This window comes from Rhinichthys klamathensis, unplaced genomic scaffold (genome assembly GCF_029890125.1).
Source record: "Rhinichthys klamathensis goyatoka isolate OS25496 unplaced genomic scaffold, OSU_Roscu_1.1 h1tg000764l_1, whole genome shotgun sequence".
NCBI lineage: Eukaryota > Metazoa > Chordata > Actinopteri > Cypriniformes > Leuciscidae > Rhinichthys > Rhinichthys klamathensis.
In genome coordinates, this window is record NW_026607165.1 from 277,596 (window position 1) to 298,147 (window position 20,552).

At 43.7% G+C, this 20,552-nt stretch overlaps 1 protein-coding gene across 1 annotated transcript; it reads left to right on the forward strand.

Moving 5' to 3' along the window:
- The first annotated feature begins 5,483 nt into the window (after window positions 1-5,483).
- On the forward strand, window positions 5,484-12,618 carry hif1an (hypoxia inducible factor 1 subunit alpha inhibitor). Its single transcript, XM_056242885.1, has 8 exons — window positions 5,484-5,867; window positions 7,250-7,500; window positions 8,114-8,262; window positions 8,424-8,569; window positions 9,201-9,307; window positions 11,165-11,228; window positions 11,327-11,437; window positions 11,726-12,618. Exons 1-8 carry the CDS (start codon window positions 5,676-5,678, stop codon window positions 11,780-11,782), a joined length of 1,077 nt encoding a protein of 358 aa, XP_056098860.1. The 5' UTR covers window positions 5,484-5,675; the 3' UTR covers window positions 11,783-12,618.
- The last annotated feature ends 7,934 nt before the right edge of the window (window positions 12,619-20,552 follow it).

Sequence of the window (20,552 nt, forward strand, 5' to 3'; positions counted from 1 at the left end):
AGTGTAACGTTGATTCAACAATATTACCATTGAGTATTTTTGTTAATTTCAATATTGATTCAACAGCAGTGATGTATAATCAATCATAGTGTAACGTTGATTCAATAGCATTACCATTGATTTTTTGTTCAACATAGTTTCAACATTAACTGAGGGTGCAAAAGTGATGTTGATAAAATATCACTTTGGAAACCAAACAGCAGTATATCAAAGACAGGCTATAACTGAATGTAAAACCTAACAAATAAGTTAAAAAAAGTTTTAAAAGTTAGCAAATGAGAAGCCCAACTTGCGGCCAAACAATGTCCTGAATAGATATACCCCGTGCCCAAGCCCATGAGGACGGCAAGCCTCGAGTGGAGTGGGCCCGGAACCCAAATGGAAAATTCTAACCTTGCAAGTCTAACCTTTGTAAGTCAAAGCAATCGCCTCCACAATCTAGTGAGATAGTCTCTGTTTTAAAACTAGCAGATCCAGTGCGGCCTCCAGAATAAATAAAGAGCTGCTCCGACAAATGAAACTCGCTGAAGCGTTTAATGTACTGTATATGGCAGATGCCTGCAGTGTTATAACTTGGACCAAGTTGGTAAGCACCGTAGGCACATAGCCATGTCTAGGCCTCAGCCTAACCACACATTCATCCCCTTCTGAACTCCAGACAAGTGGGTTTAACGGACAAAGCTTGCAGGTCTCCCACACGCTTTCCACAGGCTAAAGCTAGCAAGAGCGCTGTCTTTAATGAGTACACTCGCAGCTGGGCAGAGTGAAGCAACTCAAACAGTGGTTCAGACAGTGCCCACAGAACTACTCTCAGCCTCAGACGTCACGCCCACGGACCGTTGGCTGAACGTCTGATGCATATGGCACACTTTTCTGGAAACACTTCAGGAGTTTCGAAGTCGCGATCTGATTGGTTCAATTCTACAGGATGTCCGGGAGATGTGTGTGTCACGACTCACGTTCTTTATCGGTCCGCATGGAAAGAAATGCCTCGACGCCAGAAACCCTCGTGCACAAGCTGTTGTGTTTACAACTGTGACACTGAGCGCTTACCAGGATCAACTAAACGCTGGATTTTCAAAAGTATGTGAAGTTCGCGGCTCCATTGTTGCAGTAAACTTGCACAACGTCCTTGAATGAATATTAGATTAGATGCACGCCGGTCTGTTGTTGTAGGGACATCGACATTATATTATCATGCCCCTAAACATGACTCGGAACAAAACAAACTGTGATTGGTTGCGTTACATGTCAGTCAAACGTCCTCTTGGGCGGTCCTTGGCCAAGAAAAGCTGCGATAGAGTCCAGACCTTCTGCCATCAGTCTGAAGGTCTGGCTATGTGAGACTACCTCAGAACTAACGGCAAGTCCCAAACAGGCATCATAGAAGGAAAAAGGGGGTTTAACCGCCTCACTCCATTCAAAAACCTGTCACTAACTTATGCCTCCCAACCAAGCATTGGTCCACCTGAGCATAAAATGATGTGATAGCGGCCACATACACTTTAAGTATAAGCCAGTGTAAGCAACATCTCCTGCTCAATCCTGACCTTGTTCAGAAAAAGCGGCAGGGCTCTGACTGGAGGAAAAGCATATTTGCGCTTTCTGGTCCAGCGGCTCGACAGCGCAACCCCTTCCAAGGGAGCGTATGTTCAGGATAAGAACAGCGCGCAGTGTGTGTTCTCTTCCGACGCAAACTAATCAATCTCCGCTTCTCCAAACAGGCCCCAGATTACCTGTGCCTTCTGGGGATCATTCCCTCACATTCTAAGCGGGTGGAGATGGGAGGCGAGGATAAAAAGCGAGGAAAGGAATGAGACATTGCATCAGTAGCTGACATAACAGATAAACCTCTTTCTCCTGGAATACTGAAGCCCTATTGCATTGAACAAGTAAACAAGTAAAACTTACTGATCAATGGTGATCAAGCGCTCCTGATGGGTGGAGCTATACTCTATGTAACATGGCGCTGGGCCATCATTGCCTTAGAATATTTCGACTGTAAAGTTAGGTAAGCAGACTGTAGGAATGCAGATGCAGCCTCCAATCTCTGCAATGCGCAAGGCTGCACACCACCTTGGTGATTGAGATATTCCACCACCGCCATGTTGTCCATATGGAGAAGAATGTGATGGTCCGGAACATCAGCTCCAAGTGGTTTATATGCCATGCCATCTGCACACCTGTCCATGAAAATAAGCATCCTTTAGATCCACCAATATGAACCACTCCCCAGGCTGAACATGCGTAAGGATCTGCTTCATCGGTTATCCTGAAAGAGTGCTTTGATAGCATGCAATGCAACGGTCTTGGGTCTAGATTTTGACCACCTCTATTGCTTGTTTGACAAGAAGTGAATGTATCTCTGTCCAGAGCACCAGCTCCTCTTGCTCCTGCAAACCGGGGCGGCCTGCTTGTAAACTGAAGCGCATAGCGTTTTTCTATCATATTCAGCACCCAAGCCGGCAGAGCAAAGCACACATTCGAAAACCTCTCAAAGGGCTGCAATGGCTCGTGTTTACTCAAAATGGCTCGCCACTCTGTGGCTGGAAACCATTGTCAATTCCTAACTGAGTGGGAAACATATGGGCTCCAGTGCATCTGTGCAGGAAGTGGCTCATGACCTTGGACTGCCTCTGAGCCTGCAAGAACCTCTCAGAGAACATCCCCATGGCATCGCCAAAGAGACATTGGGAACTCACAGGGCAGAGCCATCTTCTCTGAGTCTTTCATCTCAGTGAGGGTGAGGCATAGACGGTGGTTCAAATCCACTAATGTTGCCCATGTTGCGGAACACTCTTTGAATGTATCCTCGTCCATCTTGAGTAGCTTGGCCTGGAAGACCATTGCATGAAGCGCGGAAGCTACCTGTCCTGCTGCAATTTAGGCCTTCTCTGTAATGTTGGTTGTAGTTCGACATGGTTTGGAAGCAAGCTGAAGGGCAGAGGTGGGCCATAATGGCTTCCTCGAAGGGCGGCGTCTTTTTTGTTGCCCCAGCAGTCAGCTGAAAGAAACGATGTGAAATGGGGTGTGTGTAGTGACAGGGAGATCTCATCATGCACCTCCAGGAAGAAGGGTGCTGGAGGGCAGCAGCTCGGCGGCCCGACTGCAGAAACCACTCATCCAGGTGGTTCTTTGATGGCTCCTTGGGAGCTGACCAATCCAGGTCTAGCTCCTCCTCTGCCCTTTTGCGGATCCTCAACAGCTCAGCATCGGCAGGATGAGCTGCCTGGAGCGAACTGCAACACCAGTCGTCCTTCTCCGAGGCCGTTGTGGACATTGCATTATTGTTCGAGGCACCACATAAGATCAGCTTGCGGGATCTGTCGGAGGGGGTGAAGACTGTCCTCAGCATAAGAGAGCAGAGGCTCCGAGGGTTGTGGCACATGTGGGTGCTGGGCCAGCATGAGGTCGTTTCAAGAGGCTCCTGAGTGTGACTGCCGTTGCTTTCTGTCCCATGGCTAGACGGAAGCGGGAGGAGGAAGTGGAGGGGCAGCAGAAACAGTGCTCAGCATGATAGAGAGCCTTGAGTACAGCACCCCGAGTGTCATATGCTGGGCCCGTCAAGCGCTATCTTGGCATGCGCGGGTCCCAGGCACAAGAAGCCCGCCTCTAGTCCGTCTGGAAGCTGAATTGGGCCCTGTACTGTTGCATTCACCATCTTCTTTGTCGCCGGAGCGCTCAAATCTTGAAAGGGAACCACTCTATATTTAATGAAGCATGTCCAAAAAAACAGAACCGGAAGCGATGCAACCTATTTTACATAATACAGAAATGTATTGTACATAACCTGTTTTTAGAAAACCCCTGAATGATATAAGGCCAGAGACACTAAAAAAGGGACAATACAATAAAAAAGTTTTGGGGCCCTCCGGAGGTTATCTGTATATTTTACAAGAAAAGCATCCATGGTTGATGGCTAAAGGGAAAAGTAAAAGTAAAAATCGACTGAAGTTAACTCTTTACATACCAAAGACTCTTCTGTGATTTGGTCAAAGCTATTTATAAATGGATAGTTCGCCCAAAAATGAAAATTCTGTCATAATTTACACATCATTCCAAACCATCTAATTGACCTGAATTCACCTTATGTACTCTGAATAGGGTGCATTCAACACTGCCCATATATATAGGGTTGTAGACTTGGAATTAAGCCTTTTTCCCCGCTATTATTTGATTCACGGAACTGGACACCAGTTATCTTGCCAAGAAAAATCTTTATTCTTCACACGTGTCAGTATAGGAGAGAAACTTGAGAAGATGTTGTATTCGTGCCAGGCCTATGAGTTCCCGGTGTTTCTCTGATGAAGGACAGTAAGCTTGAGCTTATATACACCACTGAGCTACTTTCAACTTCCTTGTAAGGTAGAAAAACATGTTGCTTATGTTTAAAAATGGAACATATACCTCATGCTTACACATGGTACAATCCACTTTCCACATTACGAAACTATCCCTCGGTGTATAGTACATTCATGGTACATTTGCATCAGTTGAAAAACATTCCTTTCCTTGTAAAGATCATGCCAACTGTACACATTTGATGTATCATCATTAGTGGAACATCTCTGCTCAGTGAACATTGCATTGCACACATACCTCTATGCAAAATATAACTCTACCAGGTAAGAGTAAGTGTTTTGCATACCGGTTTGATATATATATTTGCCCTAAGGGATCATGAATATTTTTTAATATTTTAGACAGACTGCAGAAACAGACACTGGAGCAAACCGGTAGGCTATTATATGTTTTGCCAAATTATCTTTGTAAGGCTTCCAGTCTGTGAAAACAACAACAACTCAGGATTCAAGGTTTTGGGGCTTATATCCAGGACTAATAGCATATTTGGGCCTGCAAATTTCTCAGTTATCCAAGTCATGTAATGTTCAACAAGTTTCACTGAATCAACTGGATGTCTTTTTCTGTAGCTTAATCAGAAAGTGTTTCTCTTTATGTGATGCATCTCTTTATGTGAACACATCCAGGCTAACCAGAATGAATCTAGGATATTCTTCTCTCCCATGACCGAGCACCACGAATAGCAGCTGTCAAATATCCCCATCTACTGTTCGATTTGCAGCTCTGCACTTTTCTCTTTCCCACTAGTTGTGTGCGCACGAGAGATTAATGTAATCTTTGATTTAGATGGCCAGTCTTATATGGGACAGCGAGACATTTTATTTATTTCTTGTTTTGTTTAAAGGGTAAAATGAATGAAAAGACATTCACAGATCTTCTATTTCTATAAACACACAGCTTTCAGGACTAACGTTACTTGATTCTAGTTCTAAAAATCATATCAGTGAACAACAACTGTTGGAAACACCGTGTTATTTTGAGTTAGATTTTGTAATGATTGACATTTTTGTTACATGTTTGCTTTTTGCTCGCTTATTCGTACATTTATGAATACCCGGCGTCCAACGGTTCAGCGACTTTTACTTTGAAAAAAAAACACTTCCGGTGGGTGTATTGGAAACATCACCAATATTTCTGTTTTCACGCTGCTTGTATGACTGCTCGGGTCGCTCTCGTTTGTTCGTGCTTCGGCGGGGTGTGTGAAAGCCCAGGAGCGGTTCTCGCGCTCGCTGCTCCTCTTTCATCTCAACGGCTGTGCCGGCTAGCCTCGTGCAGCTTCATTGTGAAGTAACCGCAATCCGCAGGCGGAGGACATGGCAGCCGCGACCGTGGCTGGAGCGGACCCAGCGGAGACCGATGGAGCTGCCGCCCCCGCCGCCTCCTTCACGGATCTACGCGACCCAGGCTGGAATGAATCGCAGCTTCGACAATATACTTTCCCAACCCGACCGATACCGCGACTATCCCATACGGATCCGCGTGCCGAGGTCCTCATCAATAACGAGGTATGTTGGCAAATTTACCCTGCATTGAGTTAGAAAGCGGCAGATGTAGGAACGGAGAGCTGCAACTCATTTTGTGGGTGCAAGGTGCACTAACGTAATACGAAAGGATGATCTACCCAAAATCAAACAGTAGACTATTAAACGTCCTTGTCTAACATAAAGTCTTACGTTGTGCTGAAACTCTTTGACGAGTTTGGTAAGATACCCGTTCAGTAAGTTACTCCACATCCCAATAAGCGGACAAATCTGATCAGTTATAATTTGTTTATTTTTCAGATAATTTGCAAAGATTATTGTGAAACTGCCATAGTATATTAGGTTTTAAATGTAGACATTTATTAAACATGCTAAAGTGATAAGGTACGTTTATTGTAATTTGTTGCAGTAAATGTAAATAACTTCTTAACATTTTAACTATATTATATAATATTACAAGTTGTGACCATATAACACAATTGTTCCAATGACTTAGTGATAGGGCAAAAATATAACATTTTATAGGAACAGCATAATCATAATAGTGTTTTTTACATGGCCTAGGGAGGGGTTCTTGCACCAAACAGAAAGAAAAAGTATGAGATAAAAATCCCTTATATAAATTATTGTATAATCAAAGTCTTACTCTGTACGCTAAGAACTACTGTGGCAGTCAGTTAAAATGAGACCAGTCAAAGCACGTTGTTCATGTTGTGTTGTTGACGCCGACGGCTGTCTCGTGTAAACAGTGATATTGGACTATTGTAGCTGTGCACGAGTGTTAACAGGTTTAGAGTGATTTAATTACCTTTCTATCATATATATATATATATACACACACACACACAATTTTAATCAGATCGGGTACTTCTCTGACTTAATCATTAGTCCAATAATAAGTTGTTTAATAATATTTAATACCATGTACATAGTAGATAGCAGTTTATACCTAAACGTCGATGTCGATGCATGGTGGTTTGTTAGTTTAGCGGTCGTCTGGTGTAGTTGCAGCCGAGCGCGAGAGCAGCCTACCCGCGCGCGTGCTGGAACAGTGTACGTTCTTCTAGTCACGTAGCACTTGTCACTTTTTTTATGCTGCGGCATCAGTATAATTCTGTGTCAAATAAACGCTGAGCGTTGGCGGGGGTCGCTGCACGACCCGGACAGTATTTTTTTGCAGTTCTGTTTAAATCATTATTTTAGATCTAGACTAAATATTTGCACTTAAATGTTAACATGAGTTTGGAAGTGTGTTTGGTGATTGTGCCTACAGAATAATAAAACTGCTAATGACCCACGTCACCCACCCAACTGAGAATAGCGCTTCATTGATATGTTGTTTACAAGAATTTGTTTTAAATATGATGTATTTTGTGTAATTTTTTTATTTCGTTTTTCTTTTGTAGGAACCTGTTGTATTAACAGACACTAGTTTAGTATATCCAGCTTTAAAATGGGACATACCCTACTTGCAAGAGAACATTGGAAATGGGGACTTCTCTGTTTACACAGCAGAAAATCACAAATTCTTGTATTATGATGAGAAGAAAATGGCAAACTTTCAAGACTTTGTGCCCAAATCTAATCGACTAGAGATGAAATTTTCTGAGTTTGTGGACAAGATGCATCAAACAGAAGAACAAGGTGGAACAGAGAGGTATGTTAATGTGATTTACATTAATTTACCTGATATGCATGTTCATAACTGCTAGCTGAGGTTAAAAAAAAAACCTACAAAAGTGTATACAGTGATTTATAACTGGTTTTGTCATTATAAAAAGATTGCTTGCTTTCTTTATCCTTTCACAGTTAAACCATCCCTTTAGCATTGAATAGGTGTATGTTCGTGTACATTTGTGTATAGTTTATATTTAAAATTTACCTTGACTACAAAGTTTTGAGCTATTTATAATAACATAAACAGTTGAAGTGTGATACTGTGGAAAAGTGTTGAGATGCATGAAATCCAATCTAGGAAATGAAATTGCTCGTCTGTATAACTAAGCAGTTTATTCTGCCAACTGGTGTCCAGTCCATAACGCTGACCATTTGATACTCACCTTTGGTGGCTTTATTGCTATATCATTTGTGATCATCTTGTTTCTGGTTCTAGACCTTTAAACTGTTGACCTTACTAGATAAATATTAAGCAAGTTCAGGTAGATATTAACTTAAAAATCTTCTAAAGAGGATAGAATTGCATTCTAAAGTATCACTTGATTTAATTTGACATTTTAAGATGTGAAATGACTTTGTTGTTTAATTTGTAGAGTGTACTTGCAACAAACGCTAAATGATACAGTAGGCCGAAAAATTGTGGTGGATTTCCTTGGATTCAATTGGAACTGGATTAACAAACAGCAATCTAAACGAAACTGGGGACCGCTGACCTCAAATTTGCTGCTCATTGGCATGGAAGGTACAGTTTCAGTGCACCTTTTTCTGTATCCAAATTTTTAGGATTATTATTTAAAATAGTAAAATAAAATAAAACGTTGATTTGTCATTCTAAAATTGGTGGTGGCGTGACTGTCATATCAGTTTAGTTTGTTTGTTTCTCCTCTTAAAATATCACACCAGGCAATGTGACACCAGCACACTATGATGAGCAACAGAATTTCTTTGCACAAATCAAAGGACATAAGAGATGCATCCTCTTTCCTCCGGATCAGTTTGACTGCCTTTATCCTTACCCAGTTCATCATCCATGTGACAGACAGAGTCAGGTATTATATGTTTGATGACGCCCTAGACCAATGGTTCTCAAATTTTGGTATGTGACATGACTCCACAAGTTTGCATATAAATTGTAAAAACAAAAAAAACACACAAAAAAAAACACATCATGTTTTGTTGCAATATTAATATAGCTTTATGTGTCTACTGCTTTATTGCATAGACCATATTGAACTTTGCACTGCCATTATATCTTGGTAATACAATTTTTTTTTCTGTTTTAGTCACATTACATTTTCCACTCATCCACCATATTTATGACCATCAGTGGGCCAAAGTGATGGTGGTGAAAAGAAAATCATTAAACATATAAACAGAGATATCAAGAAAAATGTTGCTCATTGAATTCAATCTAACCTTTTTTTAAAATCTTTTTTTAATTTATTTTTTACAGATGTCAAGTTAACACAAACCCTACGAAATGCAACATTTACTTTTACTGACATTTGTATATATTTAATCCACAATCTTTGTCCGTATATAGTGCTGTTATATGATTGTAGATTAAATGTTGGCCTGAAAAGTTTGAGAACCACTTGCTGAAAAACTTGAAACTCTTTTAGACTAACAATAACGTAAACAAATAAGTGAAATGTTAATTTTTTTTCTTTGCATTCATAGGTTGATTTTGAAAATCCTGATTATGACAAGTTTCCTAATTTCAAAAATACTGTTGGATATGAGGCTGTTGTGGGACCAGGCGATGTCTTATACATCCCAATGTATTGGTAAGATTGTTTTCAAATACATAGAAAAGGTTGATTACCATTATTACTTTATTCTGATGTGTGTTGTTACACCAGGCCGGGACTATCTGTTTGGCCAACCAAAAGCAGAAGGGGAGAGTGTTTGGAAACGCTGTTAGGAATATATATATATATATATATATATATATATATATATTGCATTTCTGTTCAGTAGTGCTAGTGGTGCAGAAATGACACTCTTAAGTTTTGCGTGGCTCGTTCGGGAAGCCTCTGCTTCCATAGGCTGCTGACTTAGTTTCAAGTCTGTGAGAGTGAATCAGCCATGACGGCTTCCTCTTCCAACTCCTTGCTCCCCCTAGTCACTGGAGGGCAAAATGATGCCAAGCTGCTGTGTAATTCTACAGTCCATACTTTTTGCCCATGGCTGCCCATGAGTGTGAACATCTCTCCTCTTCTTTTAACCTAGTGTCACAGAAGGGCCTCCATTTGAATTAGGGGAAAAACATAGAATGTTGTACAATTTTCCAAATGTTCTCCAAATGTCCTTGTCTGTATATCTGTACGCTGACCTGGCACATGGGCAAAGAGTGGTGCACTGTGCGTCGTGCTGCATATGGTGTTTAAAATCAAGCACATGCTACAAAAGTTGAGCTTGTTGCTCTGTAAAGGTTTAAGTCTCTAAAAGACAGGTTTTCAATTGGTTTGTGGAAAGTGCTTATTGGCACTATAGAAGACAGGAGTCTTTAAATGTGTGCAGGGCAACAAGCTTTAGTCTTGTACTATGTGATTTGCATAAGTGACTTCATCTGGGTAAAGTTGCAGGTGTGCCTGAGAATGTTTACGTTGAGAGCTGAACTGTTTTTAGTTTAACTTTCCTCCAGGCAGGGTGCTCGTATCTTAATTGCCTGTCATAAATAGCTATTGAATGTTATTTTGTGAAAGATTTTTTTTATGTGTTCATTAATTTTAGAATAGCTTTAAAGTAGAGATTAGGGTTGTACTGATAGGCAATAGGATTGTGTATCAATGATAGTCTGAGATATCGCCGATGCCTTTGACGAAATCAAGACAATAATTGGCTTGTTTTCCCATTAATGCATTAAATAATTGTTATTATACCATGGTCTGTCTGAATACTGGTTTCTGATTGGCTGGAAGGTGTGCAATAAAACCGTTTAATGCACAGGTTGTTCCAAGTCAGTTTTATCACCGTTCTATAATAATGTTTTCATTGAAGCGCACATACAAATGCGTCACTCGCACAGAGCGCGCAAATATTCAGGTATTATTCACAGCTTCACAGAAACGTATCAACGCTGCCACGCGACTTTAATAAAATAGCTTCGCTACTGAATCGCATTACATTGCTATTTTGAAGTAATTAAACTCACAGCTTCATTGTTAATAGAGAGAGAGAGAGACGCTGAAAAGTTGCAGGTACGAATCGCTCTCTCTCTCTCTCTCTCTCTCTCTCTCTCTCGATAATGAATTCAGATAAATGCTATAATTAATTTATTCAAATAAATGCTATAATTAATTTATTCAAATGAATGTAATCTTACGCACTACTTTATCTCTCCACAGCTTGCTGTGGATTATCCCTTACTTATTATTAATGTTGTTGTTGAAACATTTCATATTTTTATCAATGTTGAAAACAGTTGTGCTGCCTAATATTTTCACGGAAACCATTTTTTCAGGATTCTTTGATCAGTGGAAAGTTTAAAAGAACAGCATTTATTTGAAATAGAATGTGGCCTTGCTAAATAAAAGTGTTCATTTCTTTAAAAAATGTTAATGGTTCTAAACTTTTACACGCTAATGTATACATTTATTTAATTATGTTCAATAAATGTCTGCATTTTTGTTGTTGTAAAGGTGGCATCACATCGAATCCCTGTTAAATGGAGGAGTGACCGTCACAGTGAACTTCTGGTACAAGGTATGCTTTTGCAGCACCATCTCAGTCGTGCACTGTCTTGTTTACATACATGATATATCTTTGCACAAATCAACCAGTATTAAACAAAATATTTCAAGGGGACACCCACTCCAAAGAGGATAGAGTACCCTTTGAAAGCTCATCAAAAGGTGGCCATAATGAGGAACATAGAGAAGATGTTGGGAGAGGCCTTGGGGGACCCACACGAGGTACAGAAAAGTAGAACAGTCAATCATAGCCTTTTCCGTTTTTAGGTCCTCAGATATGAATAATGCATTAAGGAATTCCCTGTGTATTATGACCTTGACAATAACCCAATTACAAGTATATTTGTGGCTAACCTGCTTTACACCTAAATCAAATTGTGCATGCCTACATTTGACTGACTAGAGCAGAAAATGAATAACCTTTTTCTTCTTTCCAGGTTTTAATTAATTGTTTAGCATATATTTGTTCACAGAATACATTTTATATAGGTTATCCTCTGTTTTCAACAGGTTGGTCCATTGCTGAACATGATGATCAAGGGCAGATATGATCATGGACTGAGTTAATGGCCTGAGCTGAAGCCTCTTTAGTGTGCTGCTAAGATGGTCTGTTAATATGTATGTGTGGATTTGAGTATATGCTTGTGTGTACATTCGGACTGTTGAAATGCCAGTGCATGGCAGTATTTTGGCAGTATAAAGACTTCCGCCTTTTGTCTGCTTCCATTTACTGGACCCAATATTGCTAGTTCTGTGTTGGTGTAAGAAGAAAACCACTGGTGAGAAATTGATTGATTTTCTCCTTAAAAAGAGTCCTTAAATCCATATGTGTGCTGTGCAGCATTACGACTAATGCATTAGCAGAGCCTGTAAAGCACTTTTACACCACCCAGAGCGCCTGTTGTCAGGTTTTGTCCCATGTTGGGACAAAGAAGGTGCCATATGTCATGACTTAACTCCTGTGGTTCTGAGTCCGCAGAGTAAAACTGTCAGAGTGCCTCGAGCATATCCACAGAGGAGGATGATTTACAACTTAAAACCTACCATCGGTTCATTGACGGGTTTAAACTGTTGATGTTATCATTGATGGTGTTTTGTGTGTTTGCTTTTGAATTTGATCTCATGACTTCAATGTTTCAGACACAATATGTTTTTAAAACAAGGGATTTCTCATCCTTTTGTAGCCTACTCACTGAATTAAAATTTTGCATTTGTAAATGCATTTTCTTTCGTTCTTTTTATGTGTACATTAAGGCAAATGTTTTAGTTTCTTGGTGTTATATTTTTTTAATGTAACATTATATGGTACCATTTCAGTAAGGATTGTAATTCAGAACAAACTACACTTGCCAAGTGTTAACTGTCTCCATGAATTGTAAGGAAATAAAAGTTTTTGAATGGTTTGATCTGTTTTTTTTTTGTTTTTGTTTTTATTGCAACTACGATTGTCATTATTACAGTTTTTGTTAATGTGAGTGTGCTAAAAGCTGAAATTGATTTACATTTTTATCTACACTACCGTTCAAAAGTTTGGGATCACTAAGATTTTGTAAATGGTTTTAAAGGAAGTTTCTTATGCTCACCAAGGCTGCATTTATATGATAAAAAATGCAATAATTTAGTCAAATATTATTACAATTTAAAATAAAACATATTTTGAAATGTAATTTATTCCTGTGATGGCAAAGCAGAATTTTCAGCAACATTACTCCAGTCTTCAGTGTCACATGATCCTTCTAATATGGTGATTTGGTGCTCAAACATTTCTTCTTCTTATCGGAGCTCAGAGCAGTTGTGCTGTTTATTGTTTTTGTGGAAACCATGATACATTTTTTCTTTGATTAGTGGAAAATTGAAAAGAACAGCATTTATTTGAAACTGAATTATTTTGTAACATTATAAATATATTTACTGTCACTTTTTGTTTATACTTTATTTTAGTGTTTTTGCTTTTTCACAGAACAAACAGAACAACGACAACAATGAGGAAAAGAAAAAAAGACGAGATAAGAAAAAAATAAAATAACTTATGACAATACAACAGAACATTTGAGGGACGAATTATCCTTTGACTTTACTGTCACTTTTGATCAATTTAATGTCAATCAATTTAATTTCTTAAAATAAGATCACTTCACACTGACCCCAAAATTCTGAATGGTAGTGTAGGTTTAGGGAAGAAAATAAGCAATAACCCAACTGGCCACTTTAATCCTTTAAATGTATGCAATGTTTTTGTATCATAAAGTTGTGATCTTGGGTATATCATGGGCTTGTTCTAGCTGACTTTATATACTGCCAAAACTTGATTATGTTAAACAGTGTACCGACAATGATAGCAGTCATCTATCATATAAATCCCTATTACAGAATATCAAAATATAGCTGCAAGCAGCAATTATCGGGGCCAAGCGCAAAGAAGACGATAAGACATGCCAACATGGCTGGGAGTGTCAGACCAACTGCAGCAAGCAGCAATTAAAGACATTTAAAGATGAATTGGCAAAATGGCTGAAAAATCATATACATTACCTAAAAATATGATTTAATGGATTATCACTTTCGACCAATAGGTGGCGTAGTTACAAAATTGATGTGATGTGGTCAGAGTGAGGTGACAATGACAAACCTAAAGACCAGTGGCATTACAATAGGCAGATTTTGTTATAACTTTTTTACCACAAGGTGGCGCTGCCCTGAGTACCTTTTAGGCATGGTGCCGATGACTCATACCGAGTTTCGTAACCATACTCTAATGCGTTCATAAAGTATAGCATTTTACATCACAAAACTGTATTGAAGTCAATGGCAATTTCATGTTTTGCTCTATTATAGCGCCAACAAGAGGCACAATCCCACAATTTATTTTGTGTAGTGAGCCCATACATGTGTGTGTCAAATTTGGTGAAAATATCTCATTTCGTTTTGGTGTTATAGACATTTATACATAAACACATAAAAAATGACCCACACCTGACTTTGTTTGCATTTTTATGCCACTTACTATTAATATTTGGGCATTAACGACATGACCAATGACCTAGGTTCCCTTTCAAACGGTCCCTTCGTATTGCGTAGCTATACGCAGTGGGGAAACTCCTTTTCCTCGATTTACTGAAGCCTATATGTAAAACGCATTTGCAGCTGCACAGCTAGCACACTGAGCGTCTGACACGCTCATAGGCTGTGCTGCAGCAACTGCACATCCAATGGCGCGGGCGACTCTGACGCGCGACCAATGAGCTAGCCCAACGTCAGAGCCTGCCAAAGGGACGTGGCCCAGCCTATATAGACCCCCGAATTCGCCATTATAGCAGATTTTTACTCCTTCAGCGACAGTACACATGTCCCTGAGCTTCTACTGACTATTCGCCGTCGAACAAGCCTTTCAGCCTGAGCGTGCTTCTCTTCATCAGACTTCGCCTGCACGTCGATTGTCTCCTGACTCCGTCTCACCTGTGGCTATCCGGCGACAGCCTATATCCTTTTAAGCAATTGTGATTATTTTCAGATGCCTCGTTCATCCTGCGCCACGTGCGGAGGCCGTCTGCACGAGGCAGACCAACACTCGAGCTGCATTTCCTGCCTGGGGATCGACCACGTGGAAAATGCACTCTCTGCCGGCGGATGTGCGGCCTGCGAAAGCATGCCTATCTCCGTGCTGCGCAATCGGCTAGCTCTCTCCCGAGACGGCGATGCCGCTTCAACCACGCTTTCTGTTCCAAGGAAGAAGAAGCGTCGCAGCCAACGGCAACCGGAGGGTATGGAAGCTAGTGAATGCACGCCGGCCGTGTCCCCGCGTGCTTCACTTTCTCCTACTCACACGCCATCACCGGTCCTGTTCGTAGGAGACCAGCGCCCCCCCTCCCACGTGGCAGGCCTCGTCTCCTTCGGCGGGTCTCTCGAACGCGACGACAGTCTGTCCATCGCCGCTTCTGAGGATGAGTGGCCGGGCTCTCTCGACCCCGTCACCGCTTCTCAGTCTGTGGCCAGTGGTTCAGCGACCAGGACAAACTCCGACGCCGAAATGCTTCGGATCCTGACGAAGGCCGTCGCGGACCTCGAGCTAGAGTGGGCCACGCCCGAGGAGCCGCCTCGTAGTCGGCTGGATGGATGGTTTCTGTCGGGGCGCCAGCAGGCCCCTTGTCACAAACCAGCGCCATTTTTCCCCGAAGTCCACGAGGAGCTTACCAAGGCCTGGCGCGCTCCTTACTCAGCATGTGTGGGATCTGCAGTTTCCGCGACGCTCTCCTCCGTGGATGGCGCAGCGGAAAAGGGTAATGAGTCTTTGCCGCCCCTCGAAGAGGCCGTGGCTGCTCATCTTTGCCCGAGCACTGCAGCTAGCTGGCGAGCTAGAGCCGCGCATCCCAACAAACCTTGCCGAAACACTTCAGCCCTTGCTGGACGCGCGTATTCCGCCTCCGGTCAGGCTGCTTCGGCCCTGCACACGATGGCCGTGTTGCAGGTCTACCAGGCCAAACTCCTCCAGTCCATGGACGAGGCTGGCCCGGACCCGGAGGCCTTTCGAGACCTGAGAAGTGCTACAGACCTAGCGCTGCGTGCTACTAAGGCTACAGCACAGGCCATCGGAAGGAACATGGCGAGTTTGGTCGTGCTCGAACGCCATCTTTGGCTCAACCTCACCGAGATCAAAGAAGCCGACAGGACTAGATTCCTCGACGCCCCGGTTTCCAGCTTCGGTCTCTTCGGCCCGGCGTTGAAAGGATTCTCGTAGAGGTACACAGAGGCGCAGAAAGCGTCCCAGGCTATGCGACACTTCTTGCCGAAACGCTCGAGCTCCTCGACCAGCAAGCCCAAACCACCGCCTTCGCCTCATCCAGCCAAACCGGTGAAGCAGGCCTCTCAGCCCCGCCCTGCGGCCCTCAAAAAGAGCATGTTTCACAATCACAACACACGGGTTCACGGTCCCCCTTCTCTAGGTGGCCCCCTCCCTGTTGTAACACTGACTTTCCCCCGGGCAAAAGCCTGTATAGTCAGTCAAACACTCAGTATGTGCACAAATCACATTATAAGGGTATCAGGTCCCCCTATGTTAGGCGGCCCGTCCCATTCAGTGTGTCAAGCCCTAGCCACACGGGCCATGGCCTGGCAAGCTATCCCCGGTGTGTCGAGTTGGGTCATAAACACTATAAAGCGAGGCTACTCGCTCCAATTCGCTCGCAGACCCCCCAAATTCCAGGCGGTTATCGAGACGTCGGTGAGAAGCAGCGTGGGTCACGTGCTTCGCACCGAAGTTCAGAATTTATTAGCAAAAGGAGCGATAGAATCAGTCCCTCCCACGCTAATGTTTTCGGGGTTCTACAGCCGCTATTTTCTAGTCCCAAAGAAAGACGGCGGACTCAGACCCATACTAGATCTGAGACATTTGAACAAGGCTCTCATGAGACGGCCTTTCAAAATGTTAACACTCAAACAAATTCTCGTGCAAGTTCGCCCGGGCGATTGGTTTGTTACAATGGATCTGAATCTGAAAGATTTTCATATTCAGATCGACCCTCGTTACAGGCCATTCTTGAGATTCGCCTTCGAGGGGAGGGCATATCAATACACCGTCCTGCCGTTCGGTCTGTCCCTGGCACCCCGCACATTCACGAAATGTATGGATGCAGCGCTCTCCCCACTGAAAAGTCAGGGAGTGCGTGTGCTGAATTATCTCGACGACTGGCTGGTTCTGGCGCAGTTGAGAGACGAACTGGTAGTTCACAGGGATTTGATTCTCGGCCATCTAAAATGCCTGGGGCTCATAATCAATGTTACCAAGAGCAAACTGACCGACCCCCAGCCAGACTGTAGTCTTTCTGGGCATGGTTTTAGACTCGGTGACAATGAAAGCGCGGCTCACTCAAGAGCGCGCGCTCTCTGTACAGACACTGGCAGCTGCGCCTCTGAAGAGATTTCAGAAACTACTTGGTCTAATGGCAGCTGCATCATCAGTACTCCGCTTGGGATTACTGCGCATGCGCCCGCTGCAGCACTGGCTGAAACGCCGTGTGCCAACCCATGCATGGCAGTCAGCCAGCCTGCGCATTATGGTGAATCACGGGTGTTTAAGAACACTGATTCCCTGGCGGGCTCAGGACTGGTACCACAATGGGGTGACCATGGGGGTAGTATCCAGAAGGAAGGTGGTTTTTACAGACGCGTCCAACCTGGGTTGGGGAGCGCTGCATGAGGGCAAGCCTGCCTCCGGCCTCTGGTCGAGCACGGAGCAGAGCTTACATATCAACTGTCTGGAAATGAAAGCAGTTGGTTTGGCCCTGGAAGCTTTTCTGTCAAACCTCAGGGGTCACCACGTCCTGGTCCGTACAGACAACATGTCTGTGGTGGCCTACATAAATCGCCAGGGCGGCATCAGGTCAGGCAACCTGTATGCTATGGCGAGGGACCTCCTCATGTGGGCACAGGCCAATCTGAGCTCTCTGAGAGCAGCGCATATCCTGGGCGTCCAGAATGTGGGCGCGGATATACTCTCACGGGGCAACACTCCCCTAGGCGAGTGGTCCCTGAACCCTCAGACGGTCAGTCTAATATGGGAGATGTTCGGCGAGGCCGAAGTCGACCTTTTCGCCTCGAGAGCCAACACCCACTGCAGGGTGTTCTTCTCGAAAAACAGGGACGCGCTGGCTCATCTCTGGCCCAGCCGCCCCTTTATGCTTTTCCCCCCGTCTCGATGATCCCACAAGTTATCGAGCGGGTCAGGGAGAGCGGATGCCCAGTCCTTCTGGTGGCTCCTCTCTGGAAATCCAGACCATGGTTTCCGGAACTGGTTCAGTTGTCAGACACGATCCCCTGGCCTGTCCCGATGAGGAAGGATCTCCTCACACAGGCCAACGGAACGATGTGGCATCCCCGACCCGATTTATGGGCCCTCCATGTGTGGCCCCTAAACGGGTACCCGGGGACCTTCCTGACAGGGTCTTAAGCACTATCTCTGAAGCAAGGGCCCCGTCTACTCGGCGCCTTTATGCTTTAAAGTGGTCGGGTTTTTCCAGCTGGTGCTCGAGAAATCGTATTGACCCAGAGTCATGTGAGGTTTCTGTGGTGCTCTCCTTCCTGCAGGAGCTACTGGATGCGGGCCGCACCCCGTCCACGCTCAAAGTGTACGTGGCAGCCATCGCAGCGCATCATGCTTTGGTGGCTGGCCAATCACTAGGAAGGAATGAGGTGGTAAAGTTTCTGAAAGGTGCTAGGAGGATTAACCCCTCCAGGCCCCCTTCGGTGCTGCCTTGGGACCTCTCCACGGTCCTTAGGGCCCTGAAGGGACCACCTTTTGAGCCGCTCCAGTCGGTTGATCTAAAACCACTTTCGCTAAAGACTGCTCTTCTGTTGGCATTGGCATCTATCAAGCGAGTGGGAGATCTGCAGGCCCTCTCTGTGAGTCCTGCATGTTTGGAGTTTGGAACGGATGACTTCAGAGTCATTCTCAAACCCAGGCATGGTTACGTACCCAAGGTGCTCTCAACGCCGTTTAGAGCACAAGTTATTACGCTGTTAGCCCTTCCCCCTTCTGCCAAGGATGGGGATGTTAATCTTCTCTGCCCTGTCAGGGCGTTGAGAATCTATCTGGAGCGTTCTGCGTCTTTTAGACAGTCAGAACAGCTGTTTGTCTGCTTTGGTGGCCGATCTAAGGGTGATCCAGTCACTAAGCAAAGACTGTCTAGATGGATAGTGGATGCCATTTCTTTGGCCTACACCTCAGTGGGTCAGGTTTGCCCCATAGGTGTCAAGGCCCATTCAACCAGAGGCATGGCCTCGTCGTGGGCTTGGTCATCTGGTTTTCCCATTCAAGATATTTGTGATGCGGCCGGCTGGTCCTCGCCTTCCACATTTATGAAGTTCTATAATACGGAGGTACCTTCCCTGCAGGCGAAGGTGCTTTCGGTATGATTGAGACCTTACGGTGTCTGGTCTTGTCTACAAAAATTACTGTGCATAATCACATACATATTTATATAAACCCGCTTCGGCCGGTAATAAAGTTATACTAATAATCCCGACGGTGTCTGGTTTTGTTAGTATATTCTGTTAGTTGTTACTGACTTTATATATATTATTCAGACCCGACAGTGTCTGGTCTGTTATATATATACGTATATGCATATATTATTGGGTTCTGGCTTGTTCTGTTAACTGCAGTGCAACCAGTTACTTAGGGTGCGGCGTTTTGCATGGCGTCCCCACTGCGTATAGCTACGCAATACGAAGTGACCGTTCGAAAGGGAACTACTCGGTTACTATCGTAACCTCAGTTCCCTGAGAGAGGGAACGAGTATTGCGTAGCCGGCCGCACTATAGTAACTGGTGAAGTTGTCGCTTCAGTCGTATAAACCTGCTATAATGGCGAATTCGGGGGTCTATATAGGCTGGGCCACGCCCCCTTGGCGGGCTCTGACGTTGGGCTAGCTCATTGGTCGCGCGTCAGAGTCGCCCGCGCCATTGGATGTGCAGTTGCTGCAGCACAGCCTATGAGCGTGTCAGACGCTCAGTGTGCTAGCTGTGCAGCTGCAAATGCGTTTTACATATATAGGCTTCAGTAAATCGAGGAAAAGGAGTTTCCCCACTGCGTATAGCTACGCAATACTCGGTCCCTCTCCCAGGGAACTGAGGTTACGATAGTAACCGAGTAGTTTCCAAACTTCTGACGGTGGTTTCGTCTCGATCGGTCTAACGGTTTTGAAGATATTGGTTTGGTATGAACACGATAAAGCATTGCGGAGATACAGCCTTACGTCTGTTTTCGCGAGCGCTACGTAAAATTAGTTTGCGTGGTATTCGAGAACGGTTTGACGAATCGACATGAATTCCATAACTTTTGGTCTGCATGCTCTGGAGATGATCTGGTTCAATCTTCGTGAAAATCGGAGCCTCGGCCTAGGAGGAGTTCGAAAAAGTAGTTTTTTTTGGAGAATTCAAAATGGCGGACAAATTTTCATGAAGGAAAAGGACGTAATAGGAATTAGTGGAAAAAAGAATTTTGTTAGCCCTTATGGTTCCCAAGTTGAGTGAAACTTTGGACAGTTGGTGGCGCTAGTGGGATTGAGTTAGAGACTCCAAATTTGCTATGTAGACAGTTCAGACTGTCCTCTATCTGTGTGCCAAATTTCATAACTTTCCCGCAAGCGATTCTATGGGCTGCCAATGCCATAGACTCCAAGAACGGAAGAAGAAGAAGCAGAATAATAAGAACGCCAAAGATTACAATAGGTGGATCCGCACCTTCGGTGCTTGACCCCTAATAAATCAACTCTGGGAAACATTTATCTTGTTACAAGATTCTTACAAAGATCGTGAAGGAATAAAATATACTGGAGAAATT